Raw genomic sequence first — 15002 nt, 5'->3', positions numbered from 1 at the left:
AAAAAGATAACAGGACAAAATATTTCTGGATATTAATGAGAATTTTATTTAATCTTTATTTTTATTTGAGACAGGCAAAGGAGAGAGAGAGTGAGAGAATGGGTGAGCCAGGGCCTCTAGCCACTGCAAACAAATTCCAGACACACATGCCACCTTGTGCATCTGGCTTACATGGGACCTGGAGAATCTAACCTAAGTCCTTAGGCTTCACAAGCAAGTGACTTAACCATTAAGTCATCTCTCGATCCCAAATATTTTATTAAAGCAATGAGGTGTGAAATCCAAGCAGGTCAGACAATGATGGTGGAAGAGCATGGTGAGTGATAAGTCACCTAAGTTAACATTTAAAATTCAGAAGACATGCATGTCCAAATACTATAATTGAGGGGCTAAGGGTAAGCATGCTTGCCATGCAAATATAAGGATCTGGATTTGGACCCCAAGCACTCATGTAAAATGCTGGGTGTGGCCATGCATGCTTATAACCCCAGTGTGAGGAGGTAAGAGACAGAGGGACTGGTGAGGCTCAAGGTCCGCCTGTTTAGCTGAAAACTGGTGAATCCCAGGCGCAGTGATAGAAAAAGGCCTAAGAAGAGTAGAAAAAAATATCTTCCTTTTGCCTCAGCACATGGGCACATGGGCACATGCATCTGTACACACACAGGCATACACCACCTGAAAAGACACACACACACACACATCAAACTATTATAATTGAAATTCAAATGATGCATTAAAAGGTATTTACAGGCTGGGCGTGGTGGCACACACCTTTAATCCCAGCACTTGGGAGGCAGAAGTAGGAGGATTGCCATGAGTTCAAGGCCACCCTGAGATTACATAGTGCATTCCAGGTCAGCTCTGAGTTACAGCGAGACACTACCTTGAAAAACAACAACAACAACCACCACCCCCCCAAAAAAAGAAAAGACAAAAGAAAAAAAAGGTGTTTTCAGGGCTGGAGAGATGGCTCAGTGCTTAAGGCACTTGCCTGCCAGTCCTATCGACCTAAGTTCTATTCCCAAGTTCTCATGCAAAGCCAGATGCACAGGATGGTGCATGCATCTGCAGTCCATTTGCAACATCTGGAGGCCCTGGTGTGCCTACTCTCTCTGTCTCTCCTCTATATCCCTCTGCTTGCAAATAAAAAAAATGTGTTTGCAAAAGTTGACTCAGTAGATTAAACAAATTGGTAAGATATTAATATAATAGTTGAAGCTTGGGGATGAGTGTGCAAAACTTGATAATACCAGGACAGAACTTTGAACAAAACAGAGACCATTTAGAAAACAGCAAATAATTAATACGTCCAGAGTACTGTAAGATGATATTGCATTCTTGAATGAAGATGAGGAGTCAGAAAGGAAAAAGGAAAAAAAAAAAAAAAAAACAACAGCAAAAAAAAAAAAAAGATATAGACTTGTTGAGAAGTTCAATATGTGAATCCAGTGAGTCTCAAAAAGAGAAGATAAAGAGATGAGAAAGGCAAACACTACAGAAAGGATTCATTAAAGTTTCCAACCACTCAGAAAGTTGAGAGAGCATCAAGCACCATGAGTGGGAGAAGCTCATCTGGAGACCCACAGAATGCGGGAAATCCAGTAAAGAGCCTTCCATCATTTCTCTGCTCCTTACATCTCCTCTTCTCACCTCCAGTTGAAAACTGGTGATCAGTAGTTCTAATAAATTCCTTGGGTGGAACCTCAGTACCTGGGTCCCTCTTACACTTCCTCATCTGTTCTGAGCAAAATTACGACCTGTTTAAATTATAGCTTCCTTCCACACCATTTCCCCACTAGTGCAGCTGAACACGAGAATGAGAAAACAAACAGTCATATTGACTGGTGTCACTTTAAATTCATGATCATTAACTTCAAGTGGGCCCTTCCTGCTGCCCAGCAATCAGATGATATCACCCTCTCTGCTCCTAGGCTTCCACACAACTAGTTCACACTGTGTTTCTCTCTTCTGACAAAACCCAACTACAGTCTCTGTTGTCTGTGTTGCTAAGAAAATGGAAGCCACCAAAGAAAATTCCCACAAGCCTGCCGTGATATGCTACCTTCCTTCTGTACCTATGCCCACATCGTCTGTGTTTTCTCCCTCCCCTTCACATGAATGAACCACAGAAGGCCAACTCTTCTAGATCTAACTCTTTCCAAGAATACTACTGCAGCCATTCTCCATTTCCATCACATTGTCAATGTGAACGTCAAAAGTGTCTCCCGTAGGCTCATGTGTTCATTATTAAACCTCATAATACTCCCCAGCTGGTGGAGCCTTTGAGAGGGAGAGCCTTGCTGAAGAAGGGGTGTCACCTGGATGGGCCTTGGGATTGAACGGAGCAGACCCCTTGCAAGTGTCAGCCAGCTCACTCCCGCTGCTGCTCTCTGCTGCCATTGGACGATGTAAGGCAGCTTCCTCTCCTGTCCTGCCTTCCCTGCTATGTTGAAACAAGCTTCCCCTCAACACTGTAAGCCAGACATAAACCCTTTCCCTCTACAAGCTGATTCTGGTCCAGTGTTTTGTTCTAGCAACAAGGTCACTGTTACAATCACTTTCCCTTTTCATAGCATATTGTTTCCAGCAACAATGATGTTATTTCTCACACCCTTAGAACAAAATCTCCCTCAACCCTACACTACCCTCTAGTTACTTTCCCACAGATCACTTTCTTTTTGTTATAAAACTTCCAAAAAGAACTGGAAAGATGGTTTAATGGTTGAGGCATTTGCCTGCGAAGCCAAAGGACCTAGGTTCGATTCCCCAGGACCTATGTAAGCCAGATGTACAAGGGGCACATGTGTCTGGAGTTCGTTTGCAGTGTCTGGAGGCCCTGGTGTGCCCATTTCAAAAAACAAACAGACAAAACAGAAACTTCCAAAGAGTTGTCTATGTTCAGTCTCCAAATTATCCAGTCCCAAGTTCGTTAGAACCAAGGGTTGCCCCCAGCACACCACCAGGATCCTGATATCATAACTCCTCCACGCTGTTAAATAGAACAGTTAACTCTCTTCTTGCTGACTCCATAGCAGAAACCAGTCTAACTTCAGCTGAGCCCTTTCTGTTGCCTAGCAACCAGACACTGCTACCCTGCCCACTCCTGATATAGCTGGTATAACTCTTCCTTATTTGCAGTGGCTAGAAGGCCTGGCCCACCCATCTCTCTCCCCCCGCCCTGTCCCTAGCTCTCTCAAATAAAATTTAAAAAACTTCCAAAAAAAAAATCTATACTATTGATAACTATTAGTAGGCCAGCTCAGGGACTGGGGAAACAGCTCACTGTTTAAGAGTACTTGCTTTGCAAGCATGAGAGTCTGAGCAGGGTTGAGTTTGATTCCCTAACATCCATATAAACAGCTGGGCATCGCCATGGCTCCCCTGTAACCTCATTCCCATAACCCCACCAGAAACTGGAGGATCACTGGGGCTCACTGGTCATCCAGTCTGACCATAAATAGCCTTCTGTGTTCAGTGAGAGACTCTGTTTCAAGAAAACATGTGGATGAGCAACCAAGGAATACACCCTGGAGTCTGCACACGTGTGCATGGGAGTACCATACATCTGCACACACACACACACACATGTGCACACATACTATTCGCACATGCAAACAATAAATCATTCCTGATGTCAGGCTAAAATAGCTGTGACCTGCTCCCTCTTCACTGTCAGCTCGGATGGAAATAGCATCACTTAGGAAATATACCTCTGAATATGTCGTCATGGGAATTTCCACAGAAGTGTAACTGAGGGAGGAAGACTCGCCCTGAAAGTGGGTGGCACCATCCTGAATAAAAATAGGAGAAATCAAGATGAGTGCCAGCATTCATCTCTCTCAGTCTTTCTCTCTGTCTGTCTGTCTGTCTCTCCCTCTCTCTCTCTCTTGCCTGACTGTGGATACAATGTGACCGCTTCATGCTCCAGTCATCACACCGTCTCCACCATCATGGACTGTGTCTTCAAACTATGAACCAGAATAAACCCTCCCTCCCTCCCTTCCTCCCTCCCTCCCTTCCTTCCTTTATTGGTTTTCAAATATTTTGTCATAGTTCTGAGAAATGTCACTAATACAATGACTAGATTAAAAATAATTCCTACGCCGGGCGTGGTGGCGCACGCCTTTAATCCCAGCACTCGGGAGGCAGAGGTAGGAGGATCGCCGTGAGTTCGAGGCCACCCTGAGACTACATAGTGAATTCCAGGTCAGCCTGAGCCAGAGTGAGACCCTGCCTCGAAAAAAACAAAAAACAAAACAAAACAAAATTCCTAAGATGTGTATGGTGACAGTGTATGATGTGTAAAATGTATATGGTGGTGTGCTCTCTTAGCTCCTGGGATCCTGAGGTAGGGGGATCAACATGAGTTGCAGTCAGCCTGGGGCTACAATGAGACCCTTCTTCAAAAACAAAGAACAGGGCTGGAGAGATGGCTTAGCAATTAGGCACTTGTCTGTGAAGCCTAAGGACCTCAGTTTGAGGCTTGACTTCCCAGGACCCACGTTAGCACAAGGGTGCGCACGCGTCTGGAGTTCGTTTGCAGTGGCTGGAGGCCCTGGTGCGTCCATTCTCTCTCTCTCTATCTGCCTGTTTCTCTCTCTGTCTGTCACTCTCAAATAAATAAATAAATAAATTCAAAAAAATTTTTTTTAAAAACACAAAGAACAAAAAAAGCAAAAAGCAATAATTCCTAATGCCATTTAGGGATAGTTGGTAAGTATCCATAGAACTATGGAAATTTCTGAAGGAATATCTATAAGAAAAAGTTAGGGAGAGATTATCAGGAATTTTATAACTCGCTGAGCTGTTAGGAGACATATATTGCTTCTCTAATTAGAACATCATAGAGATTTTTGAGTGAATTTCTAAGCTGTATAATTAATTATTCATAATGATTACTCATTATAATACATCTCATTTATTAATAAAAAGTTGTTTTAAGCATCTGGGTACTAAAATTAATTTTTTATCTAGAAATGCAATTATTTTACTCCTCTACGGATGTACTTGATATTAAATCTGGATTCTTACAGCTTGTCAGTCTTCAAAGAGTAATGTGCATTTCTTATTTTGAAATATGCGCATGATGTTATTTAAATGTGGCTACATGACATGGTAAAAAAGCAGAGTGATGAAGCCAAATGCATTAGTACGTCATGTACCAAGCTTGAGGGGACACTAAAGTAAATGATATATTTTATGGAAGACACACACTGCACTTAAATTTCCTATGAGCCTTCTTGTGTGTCCCATGTTTAAGCATGTGATTTCAAGTAAAATATAAATGTAATCAAATTAGTGGATGTTTATGTTAGGTGCTCTATTCCCTTCAGATACACTGTACTAGGTCTCATAGGTCTTGTAAGCTTTTTTGTTCTGTTTTGTTTTCTTTCTTTCTTTTTTATTTTCTATTTTTATTTTTATTTTTTGGTTCATTTTTTATTTATTTATTTGAGAGTGACAGACATAGAGAGAAAGACAGATAGAGGGAGAGAGAGAGAATGGGCGCACCAGGGCTTCCAGCCACTGCAAACGAACTCCAGACGCATGCGCCCCCTTGTGCATCTGGCTAACGTGGGACCTGGGGAACCGAGCCCCGAACCGGGGTCCTTAGGCTTCACAGGCAAGCACTTAACCGCTAAGCCATCTCTCCAGCCCTCTTTCTTTTTTATTTAAAATATATATATTTATTTTATTTTATTTTTTTCCAGGTAGGGTCTCACGTCTCACTCTAGTCCAGGCTGAACTGGAACTCACTATGTAGTGCTCCTACCTCTGCCTCCTGCTTGTGCTGGGATTAAAAGCACGTGCTACCATGACAGGCAACTTTTTTAAAAGCCTGTTTTTCAAATCACTTGCAATCTCGGAAACAGCAAAGACTGGAACTTGGTTTTCTACATTTAGAACTGTGGGAGCAATCATATGCCATGTTATAAAAGTACATTTCCTAGTCTCTCTTGAAGATGTGCTTGGCCAATAGAATGTAGGTGAGAACTCTGAGGTGGATCTTTAAGAAAGAACCTTTTCCTTTTCTGCCTGGAATTTAGTCGGATGGCAGCTTCCTTTCCCTGGAAGCCACCCAAGAAGGCTAGCAGACCAGAAAAGCAAAGAGAACACCAGTGAGGGCTATCAGTCCTGAATCCCACATTCTGACTCATTCCCCCCCTCTCCCTTCCTCCCTCTCTCCCTCTCTCTCCCTGTCTGTTGTGCTCTGCATGTGTGTGCACAGGTCAGAGGAGGACTGTGGTGCCTTCTGCCCCTCATCTGTCTCATTTCCCTGAACAGAATCTGTCACTGAACCTGGAGCTTGCCATTTTTCCCTTAGAATAACTGGCCAGCCAGCCCTAATAATCCTGCCTCTGCCGGCCCCAGTGCTGGAGCCATGGTCTGCATGGCTGCTCTGCCACACTCAGGTTTTCATGTGGGTGTTAGGGATTGAACTCAGTTCCTCATGCTTACACACAGAGCCATCTCTCCATTCTTTGTATGTAATTTATTTTATTATTTTTTAAAAATTATACTTATTGATTTATTTATTATTTATATGTATAAGAGATAAAGAGAGAGAGAGAAGGAGGGAGGGAGGAAAGGCACACCAGGGCCTCTGGATACCACCAAGAACATCATATACTTGCATGTCACTTTTTGCATCTGGTTTATACTGGTGGCTTGGGAATTGAACCCAGGCTGGCAGGCTTTGCTGGCAAGCTCCTTTAGCAACACTGGGCCACTTCCCAAGCCCGTGGATTTATTTTAAAACAAAAGTAACTCTATAAACTTTTGTACTTTGTTTCTGTTTCTGGTGTGGTGACACAAGCCTTTAATCCCAGCACTCAGAAGGCAGAGAGGTAGGAGGATCACTGTGAGTTTGAGGGCAGCCTGGGCTACAGTGAGAACCTATCCTGAGAAACAAACTAAAAAAAAAAAAATTTATTGATGATTTTGTTCAACCCTATTCCTAATTAATACAAGAAATACAATATAAATGAATAGGAAGTTTAAATAATATGAAAGTACAATTGATATTTAACTGAAGACATGCCACCCCACAGTAAATAATTCACTGAATACACAAATAAAAGCTGCAGCATAGTGTATAGAACAGAAGTCCTGAGTCTGGGCTCTGAGAACACATATAGAAATTTTAATATATAACAAAAGAATCACCTCTAATCAGTAAAGAAAATAATTTTTAATTTTTTAACATTTCTGTGATAGGGTCTTTTTCTAGCCCAGCCTGACCTGAAGCTCACTCTGTAGTCCTAGGCTGGCTTTGAACTCCCAAGTGATGCTCCCACCTCTGCCTTATGAATGTTGGGGTTAAAGGTAGGTACCACTGTGCCCAGCAAAAAGTGAATTTTTGAATAAGTAACATTGACAGAAGTGGAGAACCAGTGGAGAAAAATGAAACTGGATCCACACAACGTTTATGCATCAAGATCAACTGCAAATAGATTCAGGAATACAAATGTGAAAAATCTAAAACATCCAAAGAATAGAACAAAAAGACAAGTTTCTTCATAAGCTGGCACCAAGGAGAGGATTTATGGTGCATTCGAAATCCAGGAATAATAACGAAGACCGACAGATACGATTGCATACACATTTGAAGTGTTTGCATGTCAATAAAAAAGGAAGAGGAAAACTCATAAGCAAATTGGAGAGACAAATGAGAAGCTGGGGAAATTTTTTTTTTTTGAAAATAAATCTTTATTTTGAACTTTATAAAAAGCATAGACTGGTGTTAAATGTTGTCTACAGTGCAAATCCATGTTCTAACATGTAATAATTGCCAGGAGTACAGTGCTCTTGTTGATCTTGTATCAGTCAGGTTAAAACAATGGACAATAAAAGAATGAACACTTTCCTCACGTGTGTGATCACTCTTGTCAGAATGCCCTTCTGTCTTCTCTACCTTCTCTATACTGCTAACTGTCCAAGATCTTGAAGAAGTATTGAACTTCTAAGAGGCCGTCCTCAGGCAGATCCGTACAGTGAACAGCATTCTGGATCTTAGTTTTACCAAAGATGGCTCGGGGGGTTTCAGGGCGTAAATGCTGGGCAATTTCGGGATCAGCAGGTCCACAGAATTCCCGGAATGTCTTTGAAGGGTTATTCTGTTGAATCTCTATTGCTACACAAGGGCCAGAATACATTTCTGTCACCATCTCATTATACTCAGTTACTACTCCTTTATAAACTTCATAGAATTCTTCAACATTGACCCAATCCATATTGAACATCTGCATGGCTGAAATTTCAAAACATGCATCCCGAATAGCCATCAGGATCTTTCCCAACAATCCTTCACTGATAGCATGAGGCTTAATAATGCAACAGGTAGAATTGGTGAATTTAGAAGTGTTTGCTGGTCCACAACCTCCATTTGAAGTACAAAACAACTCCAGGGGAAATGTTTTTAATATCCATTATTCCAGAAAACTCCAACCCAGCAAAACCTTCTAAGCTCGGATCGCTTTAAAGAGTGGGGCAGCATCCCAGCAGAAAATTATGCTGAAGCCAGAGCCAATGGAAGGGAGGGCACATTTCCCTAAAATGGGTGAGAACATGCTCATTCTTTCTCAGAATGGGTGAATTAAAAACTCACCAAACAATCATCTTTAACCTCCATACATACAGACTACCATGATCCACCACCCTCTGTTTTTCCCTCCCAAGTCCACCCTTCATTGAATACATTCTTATGTTCAACTAGTCTTTTATCTTCTCTTCTGATGCTATCATTTTCCCCCTCCTATTATGCAGGTCTTGTATTGAAGAAACATTTTTTCATCAAAGTAATTGGCAAAAATTTGAGTGAATGTTGATAACCCTGTGTTGTAAGAGGCTGGGGGAGAACAGGCGTTCTCATCCATGGCCAGTGGAGATATAATTTGCAACAACACAGTACAGTGGGATGTAGCAATAGACAGTAAAATTTCAGACCCTACTTTTACCTTTAGTAAACAATTCCACTTTCTAGACTATGATGTGTTGTTATGTCTGTAACATTACTTTTGGGTGTGGGACGCGTGCATATGCATGTGCATGTTTGTTATGTGTGTATATAAGAGGGTATGCATGCATGTGAGGGCCAGAGGCTGAAGGTGGGTGTCTTCTCCAGTCACTTTTTTTTTTGATTAATTAATTTATTTATTTGAGAGAAGAGAGAGGCAGATAGAGAAAGAGAATGGGCAAGCCAAAGTCTCTAGCCACTGCAAATGAACTCCAATGCATGCGCCACCTTGTGCAGCTGGCTTTATATGGGTCCTGGGGAATCAAACCTGGGTCCTCTGGCTTTGCCGGTAAGCACCTTAACCACTAAGCCATCTCCCCAGCCCTTATTGCTTTTGTTCCCGGTGAACAGACAGGAGCCGCAGTGTGCGCACACACAGTATCTTTCCCAAGGCCACACAGCGTGTAAGTGGTGAACTAGAATCCAGTAGCCAGAGCTCCAGCCAGTCCTCAGCTCTAGCTCAGGTCTGAGCTGGACTGTGGGAGGGAGGAGCTGAGGTTCCAATCCCAGGGTCACAGAGTGCAGAGACATTTACTGTCTGTTGCAGAGGGGCTCCGGCCCAAAGGACTGTCCTTGATGTACAGGCTGAAGTGACCAGCAGGTCACAGTACTCTTCGTCTTCTCCCGCCATATCAGTTTCTAGGTGTTCCAGCAATATCAGTTCAACACTTTCCTTTTCCCAGAGAATTACGTTGACGTCTTTGTTGCATGCTAATGGGCCATGTAAGTGGGGGAGTGTTTCTATACTCTCCACTCTTCCCTGTAGACGCATTTGTCTGTCATTCACACTGGCTTTCATGTATCCCAGGCTGGTCTCCTTCTCACTATATAGTCAAGGATGACCTTGAACTACTGTCCAGTCACTTTTTATTTTGAGACTTAGTCTCTCACTAGAACTCACCAATTCAGCTACACTATCTAGCCCACAAGCCCCACGGATCCTCCTGCCTCTGTTTTCACAGCATTGGGGTTACAATGCATATCCTGGCTCTGCTTTATGTGTGTGCTTGCATAAAATTCAGGTCTTCATGCTTATGTGACAAGCACTTTACCTATTGAACTGTCTCCCAGCCCCCATGTATATTATTTGATATTAAGTTTGTGTTCAAGTTGTCAGAACTCTGATTCAGCAACTTAGCTACAATGTATTTTTTCCATGCTGTATTTGTGTTACTAAATGGATTACATACTGACATTCACCATTTCTTGTACTAAATTGTTACTTTATCTTAATAGTATTTTTATTATCCTAGTACATGTATGAAATATCTTGCACAGCCTTATATATGGTATTAAAAGAAAGATTAGCAAAGCACACAGATAAGCTTTGTGCTTCCACCAGGAAGCACTGGTTGAGAGATACTGAGGTGACCTCCACAAGGGAAGCTATGCAACTTTCCACAGGGGGAATTCAACAAAACCATTCAGAACTCCAGAGACTTGTTGTGGGTTGCAATTACTGGATTTGGAGACTTGTCAAGGTAGTTCTATTTTTACATCTTTTTGTTTTGCTTTGCTTTCGTTTGGTGGTGCTAGGGATTAATGTAGAGCCTCATACATGCCAGGCAAGCTCCTTGCCACTGAATTACATTTCCAGTCCATACAGTGTGTTTTGCAGTCAAGGATTATGATACCTCCAGCTTTGTTTTTTGTTTATCTGCTTGTTTTCTTTTGCTTTACATCAAGATTGCTGTGGTGGTTTTCAATGTAAAATTTCTCCCCAGAGTCTCATGTGTTTGCATACTTAATCCCCAGTTAGTGGTGCTGTTTGGAAAGGTGTGGAACCTTTGGGAGGTGGAGCCTTGCTTGGTGAAGTGTGGCACCAAGGGTAAATCTTGGAGTTTAACAGCCCGGCCCTGCTTGGCCCCCTCAGCTCACTCTCGGTACTTCCTTCCTGCTGATGTAATGATGTGATGCAGGCTGTCTGCTCCTGCCATTCACTCCCTGCCATGACGAAGCTTCCCCTTAAAGCTGGAAGTCAGAAATAATCCTTTCTTTCAATAAGCTGTTTCTGGTTAGGTGGTTTATTCCAGCAACAAGAAACTACCCTGTTACCATTTCTTTAGTTATTCTGGCTCTCCTGTGCTTCCGTATGAATTTTAGAACTATTTTTTTCTATTTCTGTGAATTTTGATGGCAGTTGCTCTGAATTTATGAATTGCATTGGGTGGTATGAATATTTCAACAATACCAATTCTGTTCTAGCAACACGAGGTAGCTTTCTATTTTTGTGTCTGCTGCAATTTCACCAAAACTTCATAATTTTCATGGTAGAGAACTTTCATTTCTTTAGTTTAGCTTATTTGTAGCCAGGCAACTTGGTGAATGCCTGTAATTTCAGCACTTGGGAGGCTGAGGCAGGAGAATAGAGAGTCCAGCTTTACCTACATAGCAGAAGTCTATCTCAAAAATAAGTTAGTATGTCAATAAAATGATTCCTAAATATTACATTAATATCACTATTGCTAAACAAGATTCTTCCTCAAAAATAACTATGTTCCTATTTGCTTTTGTAGCAATTGTGTATTACTTTTTTTGATTTTTTTAGCAAGTTCATTATTTGTGCATAAAATGTTAATTTTTTGTATCCTGAGAAGCTAAATTTTGTTAATGGTATGTGTTGGGTGGATATGAAGTGAGAAAAAATTTATTTTGCCAAATATACTTTAGTTTGGACTCCCATGGTTGTGGTCAAGTTCACATTGCTGGCAGAAATCACCCGACCAAGTCCAGCTTGTGGGCAAAAGGGCTTATTGTGTCATAATACAAGGAAGTACTCAATGTCTGAATTATGTCAAAAAAAGATTATGGGGCCAATTTGAAGTGAATTCCATTGCCCAAAGAAGGAATAGCTTGAATATCAAAAAAAAAAAAAAAAAGGAAATAGCTATAATTGATCACTATTTTTTGACTGTCTAAGAACTCTGTAACAGTACTCCTTACTCCACTACCAAGACAAAGCACACTGACTTTTATTTTCAGTTCTGAGGGATTTGTGCCCTTCAAATAGTTGGGTAGGTTTGCTTCTTCTGACAGAACTCAGCCTATTCAAGATCCAGTCCAGGTGTCCCTTGCTCTGAGCAACCTGTCCTAATGACCATATGGTAATTCATCAATTCTTTTTCTCACAATGTAGCTCATTGTAGATGCCTCCTCAATTCACCTGTATTTTAGCTGTATTTTTCTCTCTAGACTAGAAGTTTATAAACACAAAACCCGCCTTGATTTTATCTGTTTTGTTGGCCCCAGTGCATACCATGAATTTGAAAAGAGTTTGATGTAAGTTGCCATATTATTAGGTTATGTAAATAAATGGCTTAATTTCAATAGAGCCTTCTGTTTCTTCTTGAGCTTACAGTACAGACTTGTTTCTATTTTAGAAGGTGATTGAACACAAATATCTGGTATTTAAAAATTATTTATTAGCATGTCTTTTTGTGTGTGTATCAGGTATCCACCTTATATGGTTAGCTTGGGAATGGAATCCCAGTACTTTCTCTGTGTCTGTGTATTCACTTGTGTGCATGCACACTCCTGTGGTGTGTGTGTGTGTGTGTGTGTGTGTGTGTGTGCGTGCACAGGGGTCTCAGAGAACAACCTTGGATGCTGTCTTCAGGAACATTGCCCACCTCTTTTATTTATTTATTTATTTATTTATTTATTTATTTATTTATTTATTTCCCACCTCTTTTTGATGCAGTGTCTCATTGCTCTAAAGTTCATTGATTAGGTCATGCCAGGTATTTTACATGAGAACTGGGCATGAAACTTGGGTCTCCATGTTTGCCAGGCTAGCAAGCTCTTTACCCACTGAGCCAGCTCCTCCACCCCCACTGCAGTAGTTCTTGGTTGGTTTTCTCCCTCTCCCCCCCACACTTATCAGCCCTAGCTTTAGCACAGAGTAGGTTAGAAATAGTCCCACAATGTTTTCCTGATTCTCGTTGTTGAACAATAACTTCCCACAGTACTTTACTTTGACTTACTTCAGTCTACAGTCTCTTTCTGTCCACACAGACACCTACAGATTATTTTACCCAGGGGAGAATGAACGTGGACAGCTGTAGTTAAGGGAAGGGCTTAGCCACCCATGTGTGCTTTGGTGGGGTGACTTCCGCACTCCTCAGCAGGGCTGGACTGAAGTGTTGGGAAAACGGCAGTGCCTCGCCTCACCAGGAGGGAAAGGGCTGGATGCTGTCCGAGGTGCTGAACTCGTTCCTGGGGCAGCGGGCAGAAGGGGGCTGACCAGGCTTGCAAGTTCTTCCGCAGCAGTCTCGGCTCTTCCGGAGTCCACTTCCAGATCTAGACATCAGATGCACTGACTGAAGAACTTGGAGTCACCTTGCTCGTGTAAGGGTGATACCCTACCCATTCTCAATGGGCTTAACAACTTCCTCTCAACATCCATCAAAATTACCAACCCAGCCTTGATTTATTTCTTTTCTTTTTTTAAACTTGTCAAACGAACTTCAGTCACGTGCTCCCCTTGTGCATCTGACTAATGTGGGTCCTGGGGAATCGAACCTGGGTCCTTTGGCTTTGCAGGCTAACGCCTTAACCGCTAAACCATCCCTCCGGCCCCTTGTTTTATTTCTTGACTGTCTAACGCGTCCTCAACACTCCCAGTGGTCTTCACAACATTTTACAATTCCGAAAGCTATAACAGTAAATTAAAGTTCAGACTGTTGAAAACTTTGCCCTTAATCACGCCTCAAAAATAAAAATAAAAAAGTTCATCCTGGCGTCATGGTTCACGCCTTTATTCCCAGCACTAAGGAGGCAAAGGTAGGGGGCTTGCCTTGAGTTCGAGGCCATGCTGAGACTACAGAGTGAATTCCAGGTCAACCTGGGCTACACTAAGACTCTACCTCAAAAAAACAAAAACGAAAAACAACAACAACAAGAAGTTCACTGTGCACCCGCTACATGTCAGCTTCAAAGCTCTCCAATACTTAATACCCACACCCTCCTCTTTTCCTTTCTGTGCCCTGGCCCTGGTGTGCATCAGGCAAAAGCGGTCTCTCATGCTTCTTGTCAACACCCAGTCCGAGGACCGGGCTAGGATTGGTCACACATCCTCGCACTCTGAAGTCCAAACAGGCTTAATGAGCCGGCTCTGGTCTTCCGAACCTCCACCTCGCTGTGACCTTGGACAAGGAAGGAGTCACAACTCTGAACTTCTCTTGTCGAACAGAACACTGCCCTGTGTTCTAGGACTGCCTGAGGCTCTCTTCGGGCGGGCGCAGACTTCTGTGGTGGGACTACAGTCACAGGTCCTTGTTTGTCCCCTCCCTACCCTTCTTTCTCCACCGCGTTGGGCATTTTCGCTTAGGCTCCCTCACCGGGTGTGGAACCAACTGTACCCCCAGTTGAAGCAGAGGAGGAGGAACCTGGGTCCTGCTGCAGAAGGCATCCTTCTCTGCGCCGCCGCGGATCCCTCCTCCCACTTCCCTAATGACCTCTCCTTCCGGGCCACCCTAGTGCTCAGAGCTGGGGAGGGAGAAGCCAGCAAACCCCAGCTTTGCAGCGCCAGCCTTCCGCGGAGCCCACGCGCCGGGACGCTGCGGGGAGTGCGAGATGCGGCTGGCGCGAGACCGTGAGTGCCAGGCAGGGATGGTGGCGCGGCTCGGGTGACAGGTGAGTGGGCGCGGGCGCGAGGCGCGAGGCGGGGCTGGGAAACAAGAACTTTGGGGAAGAGGCTAGGGGAGAATAGGAAGAGGAGAAAGAGAGAAAGAGAGAGAGAGAGAGAGAGAGAGAGAGAGAGAGAGAGAGAGAGAGACTGTACTGGGTCACTCTCTTCCTCTCACCACCCGTCTCTCTTCTCCCTCCTATCTCACCTTCTCCCAGGGCTTCAGCTTTTCACTTCTCCCTTTGCTCCCCAAACATCCCTCCCGCGCGCCCCCATCCAGCCTCACACTCTGCCGAGCGTAAAAAGGACTTCCCTCGGGCGGGGGGGGGCACCAGTTGCAAAGCGCCATCGCGACACCAC

The 15002-nt window shown here is 43.2% G+C and overlaps 1 protein-coding gene across 1 annotated transcript; it reads right to left on the bottom strand.

Annotated features, from left to right (window-relative positions):
* Nucleotides 1–7738: 7738 nt before the first annotated feature.
* Nucleotides 7739–14991, bottom strand: LOC101614733 (nucleoside diphosphate kinase 7-like). The gene is made up of 2 exons (XM_045161279.1): nt 14851–14991; nt 7739–8402 (listed from the first exon to the last, which is right to left on the bottom strand). Exons 1-2 carry the CDS (start codon nt 14989–14991, stop codon nt 7929–7931), a joined length of 615 nt encoding a protein of 204 aa, XP_045017214.1. The 3' UTR covers nt 7739–7928.
* Nucleotides 14992–15002: the final 11 nt, after the last annotated feature.

The sequence above is a fragment of the Jaculus jaculus genome, chromosome 11 (assembly GCF_020740685.1).
Source record: "Jaculus jaculus isolate mJacJac1 chromosome 11, mJacJac1.mat.Y.cur, whole genome shotgun sequence".
NCBI classification, from domain to species: Eukaryota; Metazoa; Chordata; class Mammalia; order Rodentia; family Dipodidae; genus Jaculus; species Jaculus jaculus.
Note: the sequence above shows the minus strand (reverse complement) of the source record. Positions and strands in the feature narration are given on the sequence as shown.

Excerpts from the sequence above, each read along its gene's own strand:
- LOC101614733 (XM_045161279.1), bottom strand. The coding sequence starts at position 14,991 with ATGGCGCTTTGCAACTGGTGCCCCCCCCCGCCCGAGGGAAGTCCTTTT. Across the intron at positions 8,403-14,850 it reads AGCTGAAGCCCTGGGAGAAG|TTGTTTTGTACTTCAAATGG; the intron begins GTGAGATAGGAG and ends TTTCCCCTGGAG.